Raw genomic sequence first — 17,626 nt, 5'->3', positions numbered from 1 at the left:
CTGGTCCCCTGTGGGAATTAAACCCACGACCCTGGCGTTGCAAGCGCCATGCTTTACGAACTGAGCCACATGGGTCCATTTTTAATTAATTACCAAAATTCCTGAACATTCCGGTAACTTTGGTAAATTACCGATAGCTTTGCAACCCTAGTTCACATACTTAACATGTACAAAATATAGTACGCAAAGGGAGGATGGTGGATGCATAATATTGGTTCAAACATAAATCCTGCATCTTGTCCTCACTGTGTGACTAGATCACTAGACTTAAAGGGATAGTTTGCCCAAATTTCAAATTGACATATCAGTTTACTTGCCCTGTAAGTATTCTATGGACAACATATGACATCAATCCATGCTTTGGTTTAGTTTCTCTGCGACTGTTTTCACATGTTAATGTAATAGCATTTGTGTCACAAATCCCATTCATGGGACCGATATTAGCATTTTTTGCGCATCATGTTCAAAACACTTTTTGGGCTTCACAATCATTTTTAGATAATTTCGGATTATTTAAACATGATGCACAAAACAATACAAAAATTGGTCCCATAACTTGAATGAGATTTGTGCCACAAATGCTAAAACGTTAGCATCGGGAAACAGTGCCAGGGAAACTAAACAAAAGCATTGATTGCTGTAACATCTTGTCCATAGACTGCTTACATGGTAAGGAAACCAATGTGTCATTCTGTAATTCTGAGTGAACTATCCCTTTAAGTCCAAACTTTCCTCCCCTATCCCTTCTACCTCCCTATTGTAGCTTACATAGCCCAGGAAAGAGGAGGTGGCATGGGGGGGGTTTAATTTGGCACTTGTGGCCCCATGAGGAGACAGCTTTGCCTGTTAAATAATCAAAAATAGAGTCAAAATGCCCCATTTGGAACAGCGTGTTTCCTAATGTAAAAGTGGTAGGTGGCATATTTCAAGTGGGCTTTGATTGATCCCCAGCTGTTTGGGAAATTGTCCCTCTTCCCTGAATTGAGGTCAGAGTGATAAGCATTGTGGGCACCTCCTCTAGGTGTGCTTCTCACATGCCCTCATCCAGGTGTGTGTGGCACCGCTGAGGTAGAATCACCCTAGCCACATGCACTTTACTGAGAGTCTCTCTGCGAGAGCACAAACTCAGTGGCAAGAAGGTGAATAAGACAACTTGAAAACAAGGCCTAAATAATAAGCAAACTTAATCATAAAGGTGGGCTAATTGTTAGTACAAATTTACTAATAAAATATTAATAAATTACACAAACCATTATGATTGAACTATATGTTGTAATTACAATGATCAAATTGAAATTGTAAAAAATGTCACCTTTGCTTTGTATTTACATAAAGCATACCATATATCAGGCATTTCAAAGCTGGTTAAGCCACCTAACACATTGTCTTAACTCATACACCTAAACAGTGTAAAACACTACTGCGTGGTTACATTTTCGACATTTTCCTTGAGAAAATAATCTGATGATTGAAGATGTTGTCTTGATGTATTTTCTAATCACTTATAATTTAGAGGAACATTTTCAATATGAGATGAGATTTTTACCTGTACCCTAGATCCACTAAATATGACTGCAATTTTCTGGTACGAGGAGCCAACTGAAGTATCCGAGTTCCATCTGAGTTTGTAGGATTCATTGTTTCCTTAAGGCCTAAATACACCATGAGAGTTTTAGACAAAGTTAATCAAAGAACAAAGGAATTCTGCCATGAAAGGCAAATGCCATTTACACCAAGCAGCATTAGCACCAGTGGCAGCTGTAATTTTTTTTCTATTTCAGTTATTTTTCCAACCTGGAGGATAATCAAAGCCTTCAACAAAAGTCGGGGGGACAGTGACAGAGAAATGAAATAAAAACTACATGAGCAGTCATACATTTCTAATGGAACTCTTTTAATCTTGAAAGGGAGACTTTCAATAGTGAATTAGTCTTTTTTGTATTCCTTTAATGCTTCCCAGAGAAATATGCAAATCTCTAGCTAATGGTAACAGCAGTGACAAAGGAGCAAGTTCTACTCTGCTAGTCTGTGCTATCCAACCAGGGGTCCTCTATGTGGCCAGCATAATGAACTGCCTGCAGCCTAACAGAGCAGAGCTGGGCCTTCTGGAACCACTCATTAATGAAGACATCTGGATGGCCTCCACAAGACACAACTCTATCTTCTCCTAGCCAACACTTTAGTCAAGGCTTTGGTCAAAGATTCACTTCACAAGGTTGTAATTTTAACCAGGGTATTGAACGGATTCATGAACTATTAGTGTATTGAAACGGTATAGAATATTTTTTCTTTCCATTTGTCCTTTCATATTTCTAGTCCTGGTTTTTGAGTGTGTGTTGTTAATGATAAAATTGTTACTATAGTTACAGTATTTTAGTCATGGAATTAATGTTATTCTGAATTTCAGGAGCCTGGCAGATCCCTGGCAGTTTGTGTTTTAAAATGTAGAATTTGGGGATGGAGATTTTGGAAAGGAGCGATATCACTGTAATTTACAATATCTTCTACCTAATAGCATTTTCAATATTGAGACATTTTGGTGGAAAGAATAATATCATATTATAGTATCATATTTTACAGTTTATAATTCTCAAATGAAAAACATTTGAAAGCTGAACGCAAATGTGTGCAAGTGTAGGAACTAAATGTTGTAACAAATTGCAAAAAAATATGCTTCAATGTAGCAGTACATATTTGCAAAAATAGGCACATAACTAGTGTCATATCAGTTTAGAGTTTCAGAGCTCAAAATAATGGAGGAATTATACACTGGCAAGGGGCAATATTATTGTTCACTGAAGTAAAGCTATATTGTAAGTTATGGATAGTCATGCAAAATAACACTTTTGATACATCATAATTATTGAAAGATCAATATCAAATACTGTACTAATGCAGGGAGAGACTTCAATATTCTGTTTCATATCCGTAACTGTATCCATCATTAGGGTGGCAGATAGTCTAACGCTTAAGATCTTTAGGCCAGTAACAGAAAGGTCACTGGTTTGAATCCCTAAGCCAACTAGGTGAAAAATCTGTTGATGTGTCTTAACCCTAATTACTCTCGATATGCGCGTTCGCTAAATTACAAAAACAATATTTAAACCAATGTCATGAGAAATGATGAAAATACATTGAAATAAATATTACAAATCCATACTTTTTAATTTTGGGGGCTGGCTGGCTGGGTAGAAACGTGGTTAACTAGTAGAGGCTGAGATAATCCTTTTATCTAGATCCTTGCTGCAGGGTATACCAAACACTCCCTGATTAAAAATGGAAACGTGGGCAACCAACAGTTTAAGAATCATGGGCTCTAAACAGATAAGGTGGAACGTCTTGTTGCTATGGCAGTGCATACGGAATGACTTGCCACACTGTTCTCCCTGTCTAATATATTCACATTTATGAAATATTTCATAAGTAGCATAGCAAATGCTAAATATAAAATCCCAGGGAGATGCTCTACCCTTTCGCAGTTGGAGTTGTGGAAAAATTGTTCTCAAGCTACAGTGCTTTTGATTTCTTCATATTCCTTCTCCTCTATAAGGGAAAGCCCTGCGAAAATGTTCCAGCTCTCCACACTGCCAGATAGAACCAGTGAACAAAAGAGGCGATTTGATCTGTTCATGTGGGAAATCAGATCCCCGTCTGAGATGTATCCAATGCGCTCCAGGATACTGTTAAGCAACGGCCACAAATAAAGGAAAATTATCACATAGAAATGCAGAGAGGGAGGGCTTATATAAGGAATAGAAACATGTAAATTGTCCATTAGATAAATCAGAACTCTCCAACAGAGAGAGTGGGAACACCATATACTGTAGCAACCAAGTAAAATAAATGCAAAAAGGTATTACTAGTCACGGTGTGTGTATTATCAGAACGGCCTCCTACAAAGCACACACAGTGAGGTATAGCAGAGGACACAATCCCCCCTCGCTCAATCTGGTGTGACAGAGCAGGACAACTGCACGGCCCTTTTCTCCTGTCAATACTCCCAGCATCCATTTTCACCTGGCTGACACCTTTTACTGGTCAAGGGATGAATAAATCACACTTAGTGTTCTCCCCTGGTACTTTGACTAAAAAAAACATCTCAACATGAAGGAGGACTGCAGTGTTTCCCTGTCATCACTGCCCCTGAGGTACGGTGAAACATTTCCGCCCATAAAATATCATTTTTCAAAGAACCTTATTTCTCTTGTAATCTATCCGCCACAATGGATGGCTTCTGGGATGCGTTTAATTTCCTCTGAACACAAACAATCTTTCAAAGGATTTAATAACAGTTACACAAATTAGCTTCATTAATAAGCTACTAATAGAATAATAGTGCTGCCATCTTATGCAGCTCAACAACAGTAAAGGTGTGAGGCAGGAAAAAACCCATCTGGGACTATTGTCTCTTGAGCACTCCAAGCTTCATTAACAGAATGCTCCAGAATGCACACATACAATTAAAATATGCTGATCACTTTCTCATTGTTTACACTGTAGTTATCCATACCCTTTTTTGCACATGCAGTGACACATAATGTATTATGTAAATAAGCAAAGGCAATCACAAAGAAGTCAATTAGGTGTAGATGATACTCACCAATATTAATTTGATCATACAATAACGGTCTGAAGTCAAATTGGTAAAACCGTGAGATCTTGTTGGCCCACTTACAGTACATGCTCTGCCATTCATAAGCAGCCCTATAAAAGAACTGTCAATTAATAATCATATCAATGGATGGAATCAGTGAATGAATGGCTGCATCAATGTTCTGACAAGCACAACTGGTGCTGCATAACAAATTTGGCACAATAAGACAAAATAACACGACTTAGTATCTCGTTTAAACAACTTAGGGCTCTATTTTAACAATCTAACGCAATGGTAAATCTTAACGCAGGCGGTAGTGCTATAGGTTCAGGGGTGTGTCAGAAATATTTTTGCCATTTTCCCTAAGGTCTGAGTTTTGAAGAATATAAAGTTGTGGGTTTGTCTAGGCTTGGCCCCACATTGTTCTAAGTATTTGTATGGCTTCAATAGCATTCACACGGACATAGGGGCTAGGCCTACTGTAAATTGCATTATGGCTGAGCATGGACATACCAAACATTGTCAAAAAGCAAGAATCCATTTATTATTGATAAGGCATGAAAAGAAAATGTATAATTGTAATCAAATTCTAAACAAAACATAATTCTAAACATAATTTCTCCCCATGGACATATAATACTAAAACAACGCCGTTTATGGAGGGTTTTACACACATCCAAACTTTTCACAGTATCTGGACAAAGATCCAATATAAAGAGAAAGGGAGAATGTCTACTAACCTTTATACTGCTCCCAAATAGGCCTATGGTTAATGAACGTAATTGGAATCATCTTACAGATCAGATCACATTCACAAATCTCCAGAAATTCAAGCGCTCCACGGACTATGTCACCATAAAACCAGGAAGATGAATCATTCTAATACGTTTACAGGTTACAGATAACTTCTAAATACGAGGTTCACCGCTATTCACCAAGGTTCTCATCTCTCGGTTCATGATGGGCATGGGCATGTAGCCTACATCATGGAGGGGGTTTTAGGCACGTCCAAAAAGGGACCTGCAATGCTAAAGTAATGTGGACCTGTCTACAGTGCATAGATAAAAAAGGAATGTCAGCTCACTGTTTTGTTCCTCTCAAACTTTATATTTTATTAAAGCCTTGGTGATTAAGATTAAGATTAAGATTAACTTCCAAGCGGTTTCAGGAGCCAAACCCTTTATCGACAGTCTTGACTAATTTGCGATTCCATTCGGCAGGCGAATAAAAGCCTTCGTTGAGAGGAGGCGGGGGTTATTCTTGTTTTTTAATCAAATCAAATGAAATGGGAAGAAAAATAAGTATACAGGCACCAAAAGCACATTAGGCTACTCTTGTTCCATGTGCATATGGGCAGTGTGCGTCATGGCTGGACAGGCTGTGTATCCGCTGTCAAAATTCATGGCATAACCAACTGTGTTATCACTAAAACCAGCTTTTGGTTGGTTTTAAATATCCATATCAGTGCTGCGAGCTGAATTAGACAGGTAAATTGCCAAACCTGGTATTAGGGCTGGAAAATGCCAGAGCGGCAGTTTTTACATGGTGAATTGCAAACTAACGTGCGTTTGACACTAGCGCTGCCTTACCACATGCTGAAAATTGCGCCCTTTGCATCTCGTTTGAACGGCTTTGTTTATTTTTTAACTAAGTCATTTAAACAAGATACAAAATCATTCAAATAAAATGCTAAGTCGTTGAGATAGTAAGTTGTTCAGACGAGATAATTCCAAGAGTAATTTATAAAAAAAGATTTGCCTTGGGCTTCAGGGCTTGTATACAACTTATTCCCCTTCAGCAAAAAAAATCTATATTTTCAAAGAAAGTGCACAAATAAAAATGACAAATAGTGATGGATTTTAGTAAAGAAAACAGTAGTTAATTAATGATGAATTAGAGATGAGGTGAAGCATCATAAATTCAGAAAACAAGGGGTTGTCTAGCCGATGAAAAACAGCACTCCTGGATCTGATCTGCCTGTACCTGTGTGTATCTTTCAAAAGCTCCCTGACACTTTATCTTTTCCATCTCGCTAGATTACACCTCCAGGGTTCAGGTGGGAATCAATCATTGCTATTATTACCTGAAGTCACAACATGCATCTATCACCGCTAAGGTTACCATAACCTCAATATTAGCCGAGAAAAGCCTCTCTAATAAACAGCAGAACGGATGGCCCGGGTGGTGGGATTTCATCTTCCTTTCACTTTTAATAAGGTACTCTGAGGAATAAAGATTACAGGCCATATTTAGCATGCAGAACAAATCAGCCTCTTCCTCCCCTCCCCTCTTTATTGTAGTTAGTCATTAGGATCTAGGCTGGGGTTTCTAGTTCTAGTGGAAAGAGGCAATCACTGGTTCAACAGCTAACCAGCCACGCTGCCTGTCTAACTGCCTGCTACCTGCCCGCTCTGCTTAGTTCTCCTGCTACAGTATCGTATCGCCTGCAACGTCTCTTCATAAGGCTGGGTGTATGGAAACACAGTGGTGTGGCTCATCATGCCCAGCTAGACCAGTGGGAATCACAGCACTGTCAACCGTGAGGGCATGACTGGTTCAAGATGATTATCCTCTTTAATAATCCATTATTACACAATAAAGTATGTGTAAAACAAGATGCAGAGAAAAGGGGGCAATAGGTTAAAATGACTAAGGATTAAGAGAATTTGGTCAAGTAGGAATCTCAGACAGCATCAGTACAGGAGTTCATGTTTACACACAGTACCCCCTAATATGAATCATTCATTTTCGTTCAAATGAATATCAACAGCCAAATAAATTACCATCACTGCATCCAGCGTATCCATAATATACCTCCAATTACACTATCATTAGGGCATCAACTCTGATAATAAATTCTAAGAAATTAAGTTTGAATATATTCTAAGGAATTTTCACTTTGAAACCAGTCTTGTTATTCCCCTGAACCTCCAACAACAACACTCATTACAGTGGCTTGAAAACCAGAAGTGGAGACATGTAAATATTTAAAGCTCCCACAAATATATAAATATTCATTCAGGAATTATTTGACACACTAAATAAATAATCCCTTGTTAAATAAATGACAGCCTAAATAAAATTTTAAAAACAGGATCTGGGGAAATGAAGAATTAGACAGGGACGGATTCTGGCAAGAGGAGAAGGAGAGAAGGGATAATGTCAGCTACCACCCCATTTGAATTCCTAATGGCAGACATGCAAACGCACTGAGCTAATTAAAGCCCAGCAACCAATTAGATGAGCTTTAGCTGCAACTTTAGGGGGAGGTACCGTGGCAGAACCTCATAGGGGAATATCGATATCTGTTCAGAAGGTGGAGCAGAGGAGAGGAGCCACCGAAAAAACACATCTCTGATGCCCAACGGTGAAAGGGATAGCAGTTAACGGTTCTATGGGTTTTTCTTTCTAGACGTTGCTGGATAAACATGACCCCTTTCCATAGTGCCATGTGGCATTGACTCACTGAGGATGTGGAGCAGTAGAGGAGAGAGGAAAACCCAATCTATTCAGGAGTAATTCAGTAGCAATATAGTATCTCCTATAGCCTTCTTCTACACTGTTGCTTCAGCGTGAAACTATTAGCCTATATCAAACTAAAGATTGGGACATGCATTACAAATACAATACACATAGCCAACGTCTGGGTGATGTTCTCATCAACAACCTGATTGATACATTTAGATTGTCCTATATAATACCTGTCTGCTGTGTGTGCTAAACCTGTACTCTACTGACAGGACAGGAGGGTAGTCCTATAGGCTCACCCGGCACAAGAGAGAAGTAATCTTATGTCTGGCCTGGGACCATTCTCCTCTCTGTCTATCTTTCTCTCTCTGCTCTCTGAAGGGACAGGCATTTATGCTGCCTGAGCCTGTCCTATCACACACTGTGCGACAGGAACAAGGCTTTTGTGATGGCCATGATTTGTCTTTTGTGTTCCCAGGTAGAATTAAGATGAAATTCTACAGGCAGTCATTGTGTTCCTAACTTCAGAACACTCCAAAAATATGTTAGGTTTTGAAGGGGTGAAATGAAGCCTGCGGGGCCTTGGCAGGCCTTGCTCTGTTGGGAAATACACTGGGGAAATACAATGGGAACAATTTTGTCCTCTGTTTTTTTTTACACTCCACTATACCTTAGTCAGTCCTGCCTACTTAGACTTTTTTAAAGGCCCACTGTTGTCAAACATATGATTTTCCTCTGTTTTTTTATACATTTCCACACTATAGGTTGAAATACTGTAATATTGTGAAAACTATGATAATGCCCTTTTATTGTAAGAGCTGTTTGAAAACACATTTCTGCCTGTTTTGGTGGGATGGAGTTCAAGTCGACCGCTGTACTGCAGGCATTGTTTGCAGAAAAAAAGGATTCCCTATTATATAGTAGTAAAGGGGAAAAACGGGTTCAATCTTTGTGTAAATAAATACACTTTTCGAAGACAATCATGGTACCAATAATTGCTTCTACTGTACCAGATGTATGCTTCTATTGCACCAGATTATTACAAAATTGGACACAGAAAAAGTTCTAAGGATAATTTAGTAGCATATGGCAGCCTGCGGTAGTGTAAACTGCATGTTATCGCTACATAAATCTACCACAGACCAATCCCACAGACCACTCCCAGACAGTCCTAGCAAAATTCTCACTTGAGAAACTGCTCTTTGCTAAGAAGCTATTTTTGTTTCTTTTTGAACATTTTAATTGAAAACAATCACATCAAGGTACTTAATCATTACCCAGAAATGATTTGATATTGGCATTGGACCTTAACAGAGCATTATTGTCTCGCTACATGGTCTCTGCCTCTATTTTTCAGTGGGTTTCTGAGAAGAGAGATGACAGCAGCCACTTTGCCAGAGTCTGCCAGACCCTTAGGGTATATCAGCCCCATCCCTCAAAGTGTTCCATATGCAAATAAAGTTTGGGATGGCGGCTTTCAGATGTGATAATTATGGATTTATTTGTAAGCTGTCACTTCTCTTAATGCTCAGGGATATCAAAATAAGTTCAAATAGAAGCATCAGAGAGGATCACATTTGCTGGAGTACCACAGATTCAAAGAACACGCGAAACCCATGACGCTGAAGGTCTGTCAATAAGCAGTCTTTTAGACAGCAATGTGCAACTGAGACCTTCATTGCATACAACCTGGTTTGAAAAGTGCCGCTAAATATATTCAGATTTTCCACATTTTGTTAGTTATTCCAACATCAAGGCACTTTTATCAACGGGTGACATACTAACAAAGACAGAGAACACATCCCCCCCATATGGACTGTGTAATAGAGTACAAGTCACATTCTCTTTGATAAAAATATACAGGAATATCTGTTTACATTTTCACATTGTGGAGAGGGTCGGATTGTGCTCAGTGTTGAGTTGTAAGAAACCTTTCTGACATATGTTTTTATATATATATATATATGTTTTTAATATCCTGTTTCCCTAGAAAATCAGACCATGGCTACCATTCAGTATCACTACAGGAGAATATCATTGAACAAATGTGAAGATAGCACAATATATTTATGTCCATGCACAAAAGGAGGGAGAAGAGCAACTACTTGAGACCTGACACTTGCATTTAAAAGGACAACAAAGCACCTCGTAGTGATGAGAGGAGCACTATAGTTCCATGTGGATTGGCTCTCCTCTACAGAGGAGAGAGAGAGAGAGAGAGAGAGAGAAAGAGAGAGAAAGAGAGAGAGAGAAAGAAATATAGAGAGGCGTCCCCAGCTTTGGCAGCAGGGGAGGCCAGGGTATTGTGTCTACTGCCTACCTGAGACTGCCTCCCTGATGGAACTTAATGGCTGTGCCTGGAGAGTGCTATGTCCCGCCTGCAAAATTTTCAACATTGGCCTGTCCTCTTCTAGGAGAGTTCTCTGTCACTGTATAACTGCACATTAAGGGATGATAAAAACCGATGGAATCTACCCATCCATCTTGATTTTCCTGTGTTAGCGGGTGGGACAGTATTAGACCAGAATACCTGCCACTCGGTGGAAGAACACTGGAACTGTAGCTCTGCTCTGTGTGACTGCCTTGCAACGGGTGCAGAGGAAGAGACTGCCTAGCTAACACATCGGAAGGAAACAAATACCAAATGCAGGATTGTGAGGCCTTTTTACTAATTTTCTTTAACATCAATATGGTAATTTTGTTAGACACAAATATGTTATTTTGTTAAGACACAAATACAATAATCTGTTGATGTTGACTGACATACAGTTATAATATGTAGTTCACGTACCTTGCTTGTTCGTGAGTCCACCTACACAGAAGTACATATTTGGTCAATGATATGAGTGTCCGTTTAGAAAGTGAGCGACTCCATCTATTTTTAAATAACTCAATGAGTGTTCTAGATTATGAGACAGGCATTATGACACTTACCTTTTGTACATGATCAGGTTGATGAAGCAGCAAGGCACAGCACACATCATCACCAAACAAAAACAGAGAAAGGAGAAACACATTAATAATGTGGACATACAATATCACCAACATTGACAATTCAAGCAAAATATTATTTTACATTGCTTTTGTAACTCTCTCTATTTCAGTGGTCCCTGGTGTACTGTAATTTATGACTGGTTGAATGACAATAGACTACGTTTTAATAGTGGATCTGTTTGGGGAGTAGAGTCAGCCCTTTGCTGGTTGCAGGTTGTGGTGAAAAAAAGTACATCACTTAAAAAGCACAGCATCATTTGTTTTGCAGGTTCTTTACCTACAGTATAAGCCTTTACTAAAACTCAGACACATGCTCAACGGGTAACCTTCACAGTAATACCAAGGTGCTACTTCACAGTGACACTTTGCCTGCCTCAAAGCACACTCACTCTCTCACACTCTCTAGCTCCAGCACACAAGATAGCATCTGATGAGTAGTGCGATCTAATTGAAGTGTAGATTACTATCACTTGTGTGCTTGCCAGCTCAAAATAATACAAAAGCATGGAGGGAGAAGATAGGAATGTTGGTTCACTGTGGTACAGCACAGTAGCTGTCCAGACTGACACAATCTGCCTGTCTCTGGAAGACACCCTGGTGCTTAGAAAGAGAATGGCCCCCACTGCAGTCCAGCTGGGGGGTGAGTCGTCTGTGACAGACAGGTCCAGACATGTCCCTCTCTCACAGAGACACTGAGGACTTGGTGTTGAGAGACATAAAGTGTTGGAGGATGTGGGCCAGCGTCACTGAGAGCTGACTGGCAGCTGTGACGGGAGTGACATGTCAGCAGTAGGGTAGTAGGGGACCCTGGCTGGATGAGCCTAAGCACTTACAGTTCAAGGACATAGACACATGAAGAGACTTAGAGCCTGGCAAACTATACAAACAAACATGATCCTGCTCTGCTCCTGTGGATACCCAGGATGGGATATGTCTGGAATTACACTAGAAATACGCAATTATGCAGAGATAGTTGACATACAATACAGGACATACAAATCAAATCAAATGTTATTTGTCACATGCGTTGAATACAACAGGTGTGCTTACTTACAAGCCCTTAACCAACAATGCAGTTTAAAGAAAAATAAGAGTCAAGTAAAAAATAGCTAAGTAAAAATAAAAGATATATTAAATATATAAATATATATAAAAAACTTAAAGAGCAGCAGTAAAATAACAGTAGTGAGGCACCCGAGTGGTGCAGTGGTCTAAGACACTGCATCTTAGTGCAAGAGACGTCACTGCGGTACCTAGTTCAAATCCAGGCTGCATCACATCCGGCTGTGATTGGGAGGGTGGCACACAATTGGCCCATTGTAGTCCGGGTTTGGCAGGGGTAGGCTGTCATTGTAAATAAGAATTTGTTCTTAACTGCCTATTTAACTAAAGGTTACACATATACAGGGGGTACCGGTACAGTCAATGTGCAGGGGCAAGTGTAACATTGACCTGCTGTAACAAACCCTTGGTGGAGAAAGGAATTCTAAAACCAATCAACAGAAATAGAGTGGGAGATGATGAGAGAAAGAGACAAATAGAGATAGAGAAAAATAGATAAAGCACCAGAAAGGGGAAAAAATTATCAGGTTGAAGTGAAGGAATGAAGTCTGTCAGTACTCTCAGGAAGGAAGGCCTCATTACTGTACCTCGTGGGCACTCACTCCAGTTGGCCTTTGAAGTTCTTTGGGGTACACCCTTCCATGAAACGAGCATCGTTAATCCACTTGTTAATCAAGTGTGTTCCCGAGCTCATCTCTGAAGTGCCCCTTTCCTCCTTGGGAAATCCAAAGCTTTGAAAGGAGATTGTAGATCAAAAGAGAGGGGATATTTTATCTTATAGACTATTCAGTCAGAGCAACATAATACTGCTTGTAGCAAATCCTACATTTGTGTACACAAGCTCATAATGCAATTTCACATCATGGAATGAATAGGCCTACTGAATTAATATTAAAGAAAGCATTCATGTAATTGCAAACAGATCTTGCAGCTATGTTCTTCTTGATTCCGTAAAGAACTGAATGAACAGTGCATTCAGTCCTTTACAATACAAACCTCAAGATGATTAAAGCACATCTCCTTGGACTAAAAGAATACACAGGAGAAGATTAAAATAAAAACCCTTTCAGGTTTTGAAGGAGGGAGCTTATGTGAGAGAGGGGCTGGGATGGGATGGGTGGGGGCCGTCGTCTCATGGTTGTCTTCCCCGTTTCTCTGCCCGCCCCTGACGAGAGTGTTCTCTCACTTTTCTCCCCAGTAAACAGGAAACAGTCAGACAGATGTGAGAATAGGACGCCTCCTCTCGTCTCCTATCTCCTCCCAGCCCTGTGGGCTGCTGCGAGGCAGTGCCATGAAGGCCTAGCGCAGTGACTCCCCCCGCTGCGCCTACAACTCTCCCTTTCAGTTCAATTAATGAGCCATAAATAACCCAATGAAGGTGTCAACAAAGAGTGCAATTTATCATGGCTTTCACCACTGCACTTCATGTGAGGAGAATCCTCATCCGCTCAGCCAAATAGAGACAACAACGTAATAAAAAGATTTATTCAGTAGCCGAACACTCCAACCTCAAATTTATCTTGAGCAGAGGGATCTTCACAGGTGCGGTGATTTGACAAATATGTTGGGAATCGTGGGCCTGCTCCTATTGTTAGGGTATCACAGACAGACTGGAAATACATTTGGTTAAGAGCGAGCGACAATATACTCACTAGGCTCCTGTGAGGCTGCCAAGGAGCCGGTGTTAAAGGCACTTCTTTCTGTCGGGGACTACTCTGCTACTCCGCACTGTAGATCACAAGGGCAGTTGTCTCCCTCAAAAACAAAAAAAAACTAAAATAATGGGGAATTTCTGTTTAGTCCTATAGAGCTGGTATAAGCTGCGGGAAGAATTACTTTATCAGTGTGTCCCACAAATGTCACCTTGAGTAAACTATATGGAGGAAAAATATACAGTACTGAATAATATACAGTAGCCTGTGAATTTAAGGGCAGCTAGAAGCAAGCTGCAACCAGAGGTAGTATGGTGTAGTGCTTCTGAGAAAAGAGGAAAACTTATTGAATAATATATGACAGCTGGGTTTTTTGAATACAACATTAAAAGTGATGACATGAGTACAAACGCAGCTATGCTTCATCTTAGAACCCCAAATCAAAACCTTAGGCTTAAAAGCAATGTTAAACAGCCTATCTTCACAGTGAGATCATTTGCAGGGAAAAAATAAGCAGTGGCTGCTGAATACATGTGAATACAAGCATTTTCAGCCTTGAAGCTAAGCCGGAACTTGAGTGCATATGAATCCTGCTAAACCAATTAATGGTTCCTGTTAACCCACTCATCTTTGGAGAGGATTGTCTTTCTAAATAACACAGGAACACGTCCCCTCTCAAGCAAACAGCCCACACACACTCTGACAAAGAATTGCAGATTTTCACTTGAATCTGGGGGCTTTTTCTTACACATCTCAAGCACACTCTTCAACTCACAGATCTTGCGTAACATCCCCAATACGGAAAGCCTTTGTCTCGGTATCGATTGAATCCCTTAATCTGAACGCCTCCATACACCAGACACTTTGATGGTTTGTGATACAGTGCATTCGGAATGTATTATTCTACCTTTATTTCAACCAGGAACACAGACTTGAGACCAAGGTCTCTTTTACAGCTGGGCCCTGCGTATGCATGTTTACAGTTTAGGTACAATGATTAAGAAACTACACAAGACAAACAAAACAATCACACATACTCTACAACAACAAAAATACAGCAGCAGATTGTTACATTTACACACAGGTTATTTCCCTAACAGCATAAGAACTTGCATTACCCGAAGCAGTTACAAGCAATACAAAAATAAAAATCCTACAATAAATGTTTAAAATGAGTAAGTATTCAGACACCTTGACTTATTCCACATTTTGTTGTTACAGCCTTATTCCAAAATTGATTAAATTGTTTTTCCCCCTCATCAATCTACACACAATACCCCTTATTGACAAAGCAAAAACACGGTTTATATTTAAAAAAAAAATGAAATATCATATTTACGTAAGTATGTAGAAACTTTACACAGTATGTTGTTCAAGCACCTTTGGCAGTGATTACATCCTTGAATCTTCTTGGTTGTGACGCTACAAGCTTGGCACCACTGTATTTGGGGGGTTACTCCCATTCTTCTCTGCAGATCCATTCAAGCTCTGTCAGTTTAGTTGGGGAGCAGTGCTGCACATCTATTTTCAGGTTTCTCCAGAGATGTTAGATTGGGTTCAAGCCCAGGCTCTGGCTGGGCCACTCGAGGACATTCAGAGACTTGTCAGGAAGCCATTCCTGCGTTGTCTTGGCTTTGTGCTTAGGGTCGTTGTCATGTTGGAAGGTGAACGTGTGCCCGAGGATGAGGTCCTGAGCGCTCTGGAGCAGGATTTCATCAAGGATCTCTCTGTACTTTTCTTTGTTAATCTTTCCCTTTATCCTGATTAGTCTCCCAGTCCCTGCCTCTGAAAAATATCCCCACAGCATGATGCTGCCACCACCATGCTTCACCATAGGGATGGTGCCAGGTTTCCTCCAGAGGTGACATTTGGCATTCAGGCCAGATAATTCAATCTTGGTTTCATCAGACCAGAGAATCATGTTTCTCATGGTCTGAGAGTTGGGCTGTCAAATGCCTTTTACTGAGGAGTGGCTTCCGTCTGGCCACTCTACCATAAAGACCTGATTGGTCGAGTGCTGCAGAGATGGTTGACCTTCTGGAAGGTTCTCCCACCTCCACAAAGGACCTATGGCGCCCTGTCAGAGTGACCATCAGGTACTTGGTCACCTCCCTAACCAATGCCCTTTTCGCCCGATCGCTCAGGTTGGCCGGGTAGCCAGTTCTAGGAAGAGTCTTGGTGTTTCCAAACTTCTTCCATTTAAGAATGATGGAGTTTGCTGTGTTCTTGGGGACGTTCAATTCTGCAGAAATGTTTTGGTACCCTTTCCCAGATCTGTGCCTCGACACAATCCTGTCTCAGAGCTCTACGGACAATTCCTTCGACCACATGGTTTGGTTTTTGCTTTGTCAACTGTGGGACCTTATATAGACAGGTGTGTGCCTTTCCAAATCATGTTCAATTAATTGAATATATGACAGGTAGACTCCAATCAAGTTGTAAAAACATCTCAAGGATGATCAATGGAAACATGATGCACCTGAGCTCAATTTCGAGTCTCATAGCAAAGGGTCTGAAAACTTATGTAAAAAAGTATTTATGTTTTTTATTTTTAATACGTTTGAAAACCTGTTTTCGCAATGTCATTATGGATTATAGTATGCAGATTGATGATGGAAAAAAATATTTAATCCATTTTTAGAACAAGGCTATAACGTAACAAAATGTGGAAAAAGCTAAGGGGTCTGAATGCACCGTACATACTTTATAAATTCAGCAGAATATACAATGGTTAAACAACTCAGATGTTGAAGCATAAGAAACATGTAAAATAATATAGGTAAACTAACAATTACATTATTAACTAACTATGCCAAAGGGATATTAAAGGGAAAATCCACACAAAAAATTGTTTGTATTTTTTTCATTGGTCCATTGTTGATACAGTCCCAAAATGTTTTGTATATCAGCAGTCAAGTTTTCCAGGATGTTTTATTTTTTTTATTTCACCTTTATTTAACCAGCTAGACTAGTTGAGAACAAGTTCTCATTTACAACTGCGACTTGGCCAAGATAAAGCAAAGCAGTGCGACATACATACAACAACACAGAGTTACACATGGAATAAACAAACATACAGTCAATAATAGAGTAGAAAAAGTCTATATACAGTGTGTGCAAATGAGGTAAGATGAAGGAGGTAAGGCAATAAATAGGCCATGGTGGCGAAGTAATTACAATATACCAATTAAACACTGGAGTGACAGATGTGCAGAAGATGAATGTGTTAATAGAGATACTGGGGTGCAAAGGAGCAAGATAAATAAATAAATACAGTATGGGGATGAGGTAGTTGGATGGGATATTTACAGGTGGGCTAATTACAGGTGCAGTGATCTGTGAGCTGCTCTGACAGCTGGTGCTTAAAGCTAGTGAGGGAGATGTGTCTCCAGCTTCAGCGATTTTTGCAGGTCGTTCCAGTCATTGGCAGCAGAGAACTGGAATGAAAGGCGGCCAAAGGAGGAATTGGCACTGGGGGTGACCAGTGAGATATACCTGCTGGAGCGCGTGCTACGGGTGGGTGCTGCTATGGTGACCAGTGAGCTGAGTCATGGTGGGGCTTTACCTAGCAAAGACTTGTAGATCTGGCATAGCAGTGAAGACGTGTTTGTTTGTCCTCTCGTGTACTTTTGTATTTTTCATATTTTTTTGTATATATATATTTCAATTTATTTTCAATCTCTTCTCAATTTTTTATTTGATTATACCTTCCGGTAACCTGCCTAACCCAATGTGATACGGAATCACTATGATTTTCAATTTTAGAACACATTCAAGAACCTCCAGAAGCTAACCAGCTAATTAGCTACAAGCTATTTAATCATTGTTTGCCACTGCTAGCGGCTTTTACCCTCTG

The 17,626-nt window shown here is 40.0% G+C and overlaps 1 protein-coding gene across 1 annotated transcript in view; it reads right to left on the bottom strand.

Moving 5' to 3' along the window:
• roraa (RAR-related orphan receptor A, paralog a) overlaps positions 1 to 17,626 on the bottom strand; it is a 292,895-nt gene that overhangs the window by 169,876 nt on the left and 105,393 nt on the right. The window contains exon 2 of the mRNA XM_064929949.1: positions 10,854 to 10,874. Within this exon, the coding sequence (XP_064786021.1) occupies positions 10,854 to 10,874 (21 nt within the window). The remainder of the gene's footprint in view (positions 1 to 10,853; positions 10,875 to 17,626) is intronic.

Source organism: Oncorhynchus masou, chromosome 22 (assembly GCF_036934945.1).
Source record: "Oncorhynchus masou masou isolate Uvic2021 chromosome 22, UVic_Omas_1.1, whole genome shotgun sequence".
Taxonomy (NCBI): domain Eukaryota; kingdom Metazoa; phylum Chordata; class Actinopteri; order Salmoniformes; family Salmonidae; genus Oncorhynchus; species Oncorhynchus masou.
Note: the sequence above shows the minus strand (reverse complement) of the source record. Positions and strands in the feature narration are given on the sequence as shown.